Source organism: Podarcis melisellensis (genome assembly GCF_964234715.1).
Source record: "Podarcis melisellensis genome assembly, chromosome: 10".
Classification (NCBI taxonomy): Eukaryota; Metazoa; Chordata; class Lepidosauria; order Squamata; family Lacertidae; genus Podarcis; species Podarcis melisellensis.
The window spans coordinates 25,333,529-25,343,440 of record NC_138542.1 but is presented as its reverse complement, the minus strand read 5'-3'; the positions used below and the strand labels follow the sequence as shown (position 1 = coordinate 25,343,440).

At 42.1% G+C, this 9,912-nt stretch overlaps 1 protein-coding gene across 1 annotated transcript in view; it reads right to left on the bottom strand.

Moving 5' to 3' along the window:
* Positions 1-4,273: 4,273 nt before the first annotated feature.
* IMMP2L (inner mitochondrial membrane peptidase subunit 2) overlaps positions 4,274-9,912 on the bottom strand; it is a 476,940-nt gene continuing 471,301 nt past the window's right edge. Inside the window, exon 6 of the mRNA XM_081929053.1 lies at positions 4,274-4,492. Coding sequence (XP_081785179.1) covers positions 4,373-4,492 — 120 coding nt within the window. The 3' untranslated portion in view covers positions 4,274-4,372. The remainder of the gene's footprint in view (positions 4,493-9,912) is intronic.

Genomic DNA, 9,912 nt, shown 5'->3' with positions numbered 1-9,912 from the left:
TAGTCTTCCCACATGCCCGCAGTGTCCCATCCCTCCAGCTGAAATTTAAATCATAACTTAAAGCATTTAAGAAGCATTTTTTTAGCCAACAGAATGCTCTTCTCCCAAGCCTGTGGCACAATGGGTGTGTGTTACAATTGAGATGGGAAGAGCTGTAGCATCTTTGTAATTCCCAAGAATGTTTCTTTGGTTTGCAAATGGGCTGATGGGCCCAGAAAAGTTGACAGCCTCTGTGCTACATAATAACAGTGAAACTATCCAACAGGGAAATAATTATTGCTTCTAGCATGTTATCAGAACAGTAGAGGCCTTTGCAGCATGCCAGTAAGCGAACTTGTGTTTTCTTTAGAATATGTAACCTACACGGATCTTGTTTCTAGTAGTGCACTTCAGGAATGAGAGAGGAATGCTTGCAAAGGCCTTGCAGTCATTTGGAGTTACTGTGAAAGAAACAGCCCTGAATGAGGAATCGAATGACATGAAATAAGCATACTGCTCTTACATACTTACATTTTGGGGTGTATGGGGTGTTGGGATGGGTTGTATCTCTGGAAGGAAACACATAATGCTCCTTCTGGGGGTTTTTTGTCCATATTTGGTCCCCAGCCTGCACTCAGCTCCCACCTATCAGCATATGACAGGGGCCATACCCAGGAACAGTGTCAAATGGTCTGCTAAACCACATGAGGGTAGCAATTGGGTCTCAAACCCTCACTGAGTCAGACAGATGCAAAGATAGGCTCTGGAAGATTGAGCAGACAAGATCAATAGTGGGTTCAGTGGTCAAGAAGGCAGTTTCTGCACAAGCAGTAAAGAGAAGTGAGGGGCAGTTGGGGCTGGTCCACCTGGGAAGGTAGCCCATGTATTGGAAGGAAAACTCTTATCCTAAACCTCCACTGCCTTGTGGTATACCTTCAGGAGAAGGCGACTAAGGAGTAAACCCTACACACCCTAACAGTTGGGTGGCACCTTGTACGACTCCTCCTGGCATCTCCAGCAGCCAAGCTGGTGCCAAATGTATTGCTCTGCTTTCCTTTGGACCACATCAGCAAGGATGAGGGTGGGTGGTCTTGTTGCCTAGGCAGCCCAGGAACTTCATACACAATGCCCAGTCTTGCATCCCATGGGAGTCATTTGGGTGCTGCTAACACAGCAGTTTGACTTCACCCCCAGAGATGCACTCCATTGCCTCTTGACACAAGACAGGTGCCAGCAACAATTACATTTTGAGAATAATTTGAAACCAATATATCTATTGATTGTATTGGTTTCAACTTGCTGCTAACTTCAGCGAGTCTTACCGGCATTATAGATTACTACGCTGGGAAAATCTGGTACATTAGAAATGATGATTTCTTAGGTCTATTGTTTTCCTAGTGTTTGCTTGACTGCTGCCCATGGTAACATAAATACTGAGAACATGGAAATCTTTTTACATCCATAATACAGAAAAGAGGGATGTAACAGGAAAGCCTTGGTTAAATGCCCAGAGGATGAAACGCCATTTAAAAGGTAAATCCTGAATGCTGGCTAGAGTGAGTGTCATTGACTGGTCACTCTTTTTATGCCCTTCTGCTCCTCTGTATGATTCCTTTCAGTATAATGGTACATAACTGTAGCACAAGCTCCAAAGAATGTTTTGTTAATAGCACAGCTAGGAGTTCAGGGTTGGGTCAGATATTTAAGAATGAATTCTGAGGATCTTTGTATGAAAAGGGTAGTGAAGGACTAAAACTTAAAAGCACTTATTCAACCGTGCCCTCAGTGACCCCAAATATGGCTGCTTTTCTTGGATGACCCTAGGAGCTAACCACAGAACAAATGAACTGTATTGGCCAAAGTCAGTTTCAAACCCACAGTATTTTGCACTCGATTTCAATGGCAACAAGTTTGGGTTCTCAGTGTTGAAGTCATCATTCCATGCCTATTCACCTTAGATAGTCAAAGGAAAGGTGTTTCCTAGGTGCTGTACATTGACTCTCGTTGACAGACAAATTACACAGTGGTCATGATGGGTTTTACATCATGCAGATGTATGACGTAAACTATTGAATACTACAAGAAAATATGTCGTACATGCATTCAGATGCTTCAAAAACTATATTAACACTTGATGGACCAATAGCTACTGAAGTAGATTTTAAATAAATTGATCATTATCAGTTCAATCTACATAAATTTCAGATCAGTGCGAACCCTGCCAGGACAACTTGGTAACAGAGACAACTGTAGACTCAGCACAGAAAAAGGGGTGTATTCGCAGCTAAAGTGTCTGGATTAAAGCAACAGTACTCTGAACAGTTGTCCCAAATCAGTGAATCAAAAATATGACATGAATAAAGAGAGGTGTTCAATAATCCTCTAAAAGATAAATAGCCTAAAACAGTACAAAAAAGTCATCACACTGAATAGTTTTAATGTTTCATTGATTCCTGCATTTCTTTGATCATTTTAATTTTTGCAAGCCACCCTGAGAATTACTGCTGCAAGATAAAGGTGAAGTAGCAACAATCTTACTAAATAAACAGGATGTAATCTGAACCTCAGTGAAAAATAATAAACTGGTCCACACTTTAAGGGTGATGTCAGAAGTCAGCATGTAAATATGCATACTAATAATTTGAAAAATGCTAACTTTACCTAATTTACATGGGGTTGTATCAACTAAGTTTTACTCAGAGTAAACCCACTGGTATTAATTTACTTAAGTTTGTCATGTCCATGAATTTCAATGGATGTACTCAGAGTATGAGTAACATTGAATACAACCCACATATGTTTGGATCCAAACATAAAGGTAAAGGTAAAGGGACCCCTGACCATTAGGTCCAGTCGTGGCCGACTCTGGGGTTGCGGTGCTCATCTCGCTTTATTGGCTGAGGGAGCCAGCGTACAGTTTCCGGGTCATGTGGCCAGCATGACTAAGCCGCTTCTGGCAAACCAGAGCAGCACATGGAAACGCTGTTTACCTTCCCACCGGAGCGGTACCTATTGATCTACTTGCACTTTGACATGCTTTGGAACTGCTAGGTTGGCAGGAGCAGGGACCGAGCAATGGGAGCTCACCCCGTCATGGGGATTCGAACCGCCAACCTTCCGATCAGCAAGTCCTAGGCTCTGTGGTTTAACCCACAGCAGCACCCGCATTTGTCATGCCCATATGTTTGGGCATATGTTTGGATCCAAACATAGTCATACTCAAGAGTAGAGCCAATGAAATCAATCCAAGCCTGGATCCAACCATACCTTTTGAGAATAAGGTTGCAAACTTATATACCTTACCTGTGAGTAAATCTCATTGAACTCTGTTGGGCTAACTTGTGAGAAGACATGTGCAGGGTTGCACTGCAAAAATTCCAAACATGCCATGCTACTTTTCAGCTAGGCAAATATATCTGCAGAAATAATGATGATTTTACGTAAATCAAATACAGAAATAATGTCTAACAGTAAATGTTGGCTGTGAATTACAATCATTTAATCCTCCTTCATTTATTATAAAGTTTTACTATATGTAGCAGAAAAAGTATTTAAAGAATTAAAGAAGTTCTTCATACTCCCTCAGAGAAATTATTATCAATTGCGATTATACTTAACTGCTGATTAAAGTGACTGTTATGGCTGCAATGTATTTCAATTTAGAATGTATTTATCCCATAAGCAACTGGATATATCGGAAGTATTTATATGAAACATTAATGCTAAACAAAAGCATGTTCAATTTAATCATGAAATCAATAACACACAAAGAAGGAAAAGCATTTCATGAAAAATGCATTTTGTTTTATTTATTTTTATGACAGATTGTATAACAGGCTTTTTGGGACCAGAAATGCTATTCATTCAATACAAGCAACTCTTCTGCAATCCAAAATGTTAAAATGATTTATTCCGTCTTGGCAGTAACAATGAACTATATGATTGACTTCATGTTTTCACAATCCATATTCATTTTAAGATCTGGCACCATGCCCCCCACCCCCACACAAAAATATCAAATCCCCTGGAAAATAAAATATGGAATGGGGGGGGATGACACATTTTGCATCTATAGTGATAGTGGGATAGATGAAACATTTCAAGCTCCGTACAGCTGGCAGTAAGCTGAAATTTCAAATCAAGACACAATTGCTTCAAGAACTAAGGATACACCATTTCATGTGATTAAATTAAATCTGTTTGGATTTACAGACATGCATATATATATATATATATATATATATATATATATGCATGCATGTCTGTAAATCCAAACAGATTTGGATATTTGCAGAAACTCTGCACATTTGGCAGTTCTGTTATTGGCTGTTCTTGCCCCTTTCCTACAGTTAATTCAAGAGTCAATAATTGCTTCCCACCAGATGTGAATTGGTCATTCCTCCTCATCCTGGAGAAGCTGGCGTTCTGGAGGAAGCTTGGGCTGCAACTTCTGCCAGCGCTCTGGAGGCCAGAGTATATGGGTTGCGCGAGCGTGCAGAAGTCCAAGAGAGACCTGGAAGAGGCAATCAAAACACAGGTGTAATAGTATGCAAGAAGATAGAGTTTGGGAGAGGAGGGCTTACGGCATTTCATAAACGTGTCGAGCAAGTTATACCAGCTGAGAAAGAGGGCTGGATTTGTAGCTGGGATTAAACCACCCCCCTTAAGCGGCGAATTCATTTTGGGCAAGCCTTCTGTCTAAAATGCAGAGACACTTCTAAAACAGGACCGATGCCGGGGAATTGTGATGATGATAAAGAAAGCGAAATGGGAATAAAAAACCAAACTATATAAAATTTTAACAGCTTGTCCCATATAAAAAATGACAACTTAAATAAAGAACCATAAAAGGTTACAACTTGCAACAGTGCTTTCTAAAGACTCGTTGAAGACAGAGCCCTCGGTGCCCTGCAGACTACATATGGAACTGTTGAAGGTACAGGCTGTCTCACTTTGTGCAACTGCGCAAGCAGCTTTTGTGATGGTTTGTTATGGGGGAGGATCACGATCTCTGTACCTGCAGCAAAAGGCAGAATCTCCTGCTGTGCCAAAGCCTGTCCTTCAATTTTCTTGAAAGACACACCAGAGGCAGCTTCATCTGCTCCTAGTGCAGCTGCCCCCAAGCATAGCTTTCGATATGCTTGCATCACTTGTTAGCTAACTAGGGAAAACGTGCAGCAGAAATTTTTGACATGTATATCTTATCTAATATTTTTCTGATTTTATCAGCAATTTAGCGTGTATTTTGTGTAAGCCGTTTACAGGTTTTAGCAATTAAACTGCATTTAAGTCCTACTAAATAACAATAATGCTGTGGCAGAACATGGTAAAAAGAGCATTTTAGCATATTCAGTATGAAGAAGCAACCTACATTTCTTACTTCAATGTATTCAAGCATATGCTCCTTTTTAAAAAATATAAACAGGACGTCCAATGTTATTTGGCATTTTAACTACAAGCTTGAGCTCACTGTAAGTTTCTGAGTCACTTTTAATTTAGGCTTTGGTTTTTCAATTATATAGATACATATATAACAAACAAATGAAAAATAAAATACTATTGATTAATTAAAAACAGTAGCCTTTGAGAACAATGCATTGCTTCCAATATATAATGATTCACATTGTCAAAATATTAATAGGTGTCAACTTGGTTGGTTTACATCTACTCCACAATTGTAAATACAAAGTCCAGGGCTTCTGAAAACTTTCTATGGAAGCTTTTCTTCCTTCTCACAGGTAAGCCACTGAATCATTCCACATCCTCCCTTTGCACTGTGCTTGAGGTCAACATGCACCAAACCAGCAAGTCCACTACAACAAACTTTCCCATTTCATTAGTTTGAAAAGGAAACAAAAGGCAGCTTGACTCAGTTGCAATGGAAGAATATTCAGAAGTTCTATTCTCTAGAAAATATGAATCCATCAAGGGAAAATTAAACTCTACTTTAAATATTCAGGAGATTCAGACTGGGCTTGCCTGAGTCAGCAACACAGCTCTCCAGAGGCCTAAGGCTAAACCTTCTCCCTAAGCCACCCCATCTCTTCCCAGGCTACACCCACCAATGACCCACTTCTCTTCAAGTGTTTTTGCCTGGCTGTACTGTGCTCTGCCTGGCTGTGATAAGGCCTCCTGCTCAGAGCTGGTTCACCAATGAGGCAGTGTGAAGCATCCGCCTCAGGCATTAGAAGCGCAATAGGCAGTGCCCTGATTACCCTACTACTGCCGCCGCCAAAATACGAGGGGCAGCTGTTCCAAAGTGCGACATTACCACTCGTCTTCCTCACCGCTGGGACTGAGAAGACACATGGCAACACTTTGTGGAGCACTCTGGCTCTTGCTGAGTTTGGGCAGGGGGCATTATTCCAATTGCAGAAGTGAGGGGTGGGGGCAACGGCAGGTAGGGGAGGGAAAAGCACAGTCCCATGTTGCCTCAGGTGGCAAAACAGGATAGGCCACCCTTGCTTTTCCTTGCCTGCATGGAGGTGTGTGTGTCTAAATGTGGAATGCCAGTCATGTTGTTGTTGCTGCTGCTTTAAAAGAGTCATACCCCTTGCTCTGCGCACTTGTCTCTGGGCCCGCCCACCACTGAAATGCAAATATTTCTCAGGAAGGAATACAGCCCACAGGCTGGAAAAGATTCCCTACCTCTGATCTCAAGGGCTTAGCATGCCCGTGTGAGCCAAAGCAAAACACAACAAAATCAAGAATGCCCGATAAAAAACAAAACAATTCCAAAAGCACGAGAATGTCTTTAAAAAGACAAGTGGCAACCGACACATTTAAACTATCAGTGATTTAAAAGAACATAAAGAGTGATTTTTTAAAAATGGGAGGATAAAAACGTATTTGAATGGCTCCTCAAAAAATGACAAAGTGGGCATCTGGTGTGCTTCTCTGAGGAGGAGGCATCATGAAGGCATCACTGCAACTGAAAATACCCTCTTCCCTTCTCTTCCTGCTTTGTGTCTGAAAGTGGGGGGTCCACTATCCAAGTGTTTGGGTGAACATGAAGCATGCATACAAACCCCACCCCTAATATCTTGCCTGTGCCCCAGTGTCACTAGGCTTCCAATTGCTGGGAGTCTTCTAATCACAGCCATCTGAACACAGTAAGAACCTTCCTTCAGAACTTGATATTCAACAAACAGAGGGAGGAAGTGGAATCAGTGGTTGTGCCGGCATTGGGGACAGGCCTCTGGTTTAAGTGGCTTCCAGGAGTGTACTGGAATGTCCAGGACAGCAAGCCTGAAAGTACCCTCTTCCTAAAGCAAACAAAACCTGAGAAATATTAAGAGTTCTCGTCCATAACCTTCCCATCACTTTTTCTTTTCTGACATAGAAAAGTTAAAAGCTAATGCAGCACCATTTGCTGGTGAGAGGACTATTATCGGCAAATTTTCTCTTCATTTCCCACAGGGGATGCATATGTTACATAGCCTATTATGCCATAGTCAGAACTCATTCCAATCAAATTATGTGGGAGATGAAAGTATTTTATCCTTGTGATTCTATCCTTTTTGCATGTGCCTGTTACATGGCACTCTCTGGGCAGCTTTGCCTGGGAATACTTTAGCTTGGCACCACATGCCTTGCCTAAGGAACTTCCAATTCTAACTGATCCTATATTTAGCTTCTAAATGACAGTCTAAATATTGGGTTTAGCAAGACTTCACTAACTACCTGAAGTGTGATTCTTCGCAAATGGGTTTTATTTTTTATAGATTTAAAGAATTCACAGTGCACTGGGGCATCGCCTGCCTCCGCGAAGGCTAAGTAGCTCATAAATACAATGGCCACGAACTAGAACTGCTTCCAAACACTGAACAAAAGAGCCTTGCCAAAGCAAACTCAAGCTGCCAGCAGGTTTTCCATTCGTGGAGGTGGAACCATGTTTTACACACCAGGCTGTGCACTAGTCACTGCAAGGATTATGCACTCACCCATGGCCCTTTGGGTGGATTGTTATCAAAATGGTATCCAATAGGGGAACTGTATCGGGAAGTTTTTAATGTTTGATGTTTTATTATGTTTTTATATTCTGCTGGAAGCCACCCAGAGTGGCTGGGGTATGTATGTATGTATAAATAAATAATAATAATAATGATTCTGTATGCATCACACAACACAATGGAGAAGAAGGTTGAGGGTCCCAGGTTCAATCCCTGTCAATTTCAGATACAGCTGGGAGAAAACCCTGTTGGGAACTCTGACGTCAGTGAAGGCAATACAGAACTAGATGGACCCATGATCTGATTCAGCACAAGGCAGCTTCCTATGCACCGCCACAAGATCACATGTAACACTGCTGAAACATCATGTTTCTTTCCTGGTCAAAGCCTCATAATCACTGAACTGGGGGGCAGGGAAGTGTCAGTACACTATTACATATGCAATGAGAACCTGTGTTTTCAATTCCCAAAGCTACACACACACACACACACACTTTACAAATAAAGCACTAGGTTTATTAATAGGTTTTCGTCTGGTCTTCTGTCATGAGTCGGAGTTAGGAGTAGGTCAGCAATAAAAAACAACAGCAGCAGTGTCAGTGAACTCTTTACTCAAAGAAACCAAAACACTGCAGGCCTAGTGATCACAGCAACTCTTCCCAGTACGTCTTGCCCCAATGACACAATTGCGAGGACAGAAGGTCCCACCTTCCCACCACTTTCCAAGGCACAGCAGACTAAGCCTCTGTCATCTTGTGTCTCTTTGCTCCGCCCTCTCAATTTCGCTGCATGTTCTGGGAGACCAGAAGGGGAGGGAGTTGGTCACAGCAAGAGGGGGAGACTCGCTGGATTCTTCAGCAGCCTGCCGCATCTCTGTCTCCTGCCCCCCTCTCTCCTGCCTGATTCTGGACTGCTCTCTGCCCTAGCCTCTTCCTGCTCACTTAAACCTGTCGCTTCTTCAGCTTCCGACACCTCGTCCTCCCAGTCTTCTTCTTGTGGCCACTCATTGTCATCCCACCAAGCCCCTGGCTCTGAACCTTCTTGGCCTGGGAATTCCCTTGGGGGTTCTTCAGGTGGTGCTTCCCACCAGTCCTCTGAATTCAGCCATGACATCTTCTGACCAACTGGCCAGGCACCAAATGAATTAGAAATTCATCAGCATTCTGGCAGGCAACACCAATAAGCAATAGCTCTGCACTGCTCACAACATAAAGCCAGCCAGAACTTTGACCGGAATAGGTTGCGCAATTATGTTTGGATATTAACTACTGTGCCACAAACCCTTTCCACTGCCAAATACAAGTAAGTTTGGGAAAAGGAGATAGTGAGGAAAACGTCTATCTGGCTGCTGCTGGACCCAATCCAGGCCCTAAGCAGTATTCCTGAAAATCTGGAGGACCAGCAAAACAATTTTGTTCTAAAGAATTATTAATGACTGAGACAGGAGGTGGTCCTTCAGTCACTGCTTCTGATTGCTCAGCTGAGCAGAAAATGTGAAGGCTAGTTCTTGGAATACCTTGAAAATATAGATAGATAGAAACATTTATATTCTACCCTTTAACCTGATGTTTCCCTTGGTGGTAATTAGGCAGCATGTATCCTGAGGGTTTGGAAAAGGGTTAGATGAAGCATTTGGATTATGTTCCTACAATTTTTTATGACAGCCTGAGGTAACCATCAGGTGTAGCCCATACCACTGTTGTTACTACCACTGCAGCAGAATTTTACACACATCTTTGCTTTCATAAAAATATTCTGCTGCAGTAAAAAATAAAAAAGACCAGAAAGTGCATTCAAATTGCTCTCTGGAACTCTTAACTTTTCCTTATGGGTTTGGATGCAACACCAGACATCCCTGAGCAGTTGTTTAGGCCCCTGAACTTTGGGGAGGCCCAACACTGACACCTACCCTGAGCCCTCCTTTTTTTAAAACAAAAAATAAAACCAGTCCCACTGATCACACTAAATACATATTAAAATG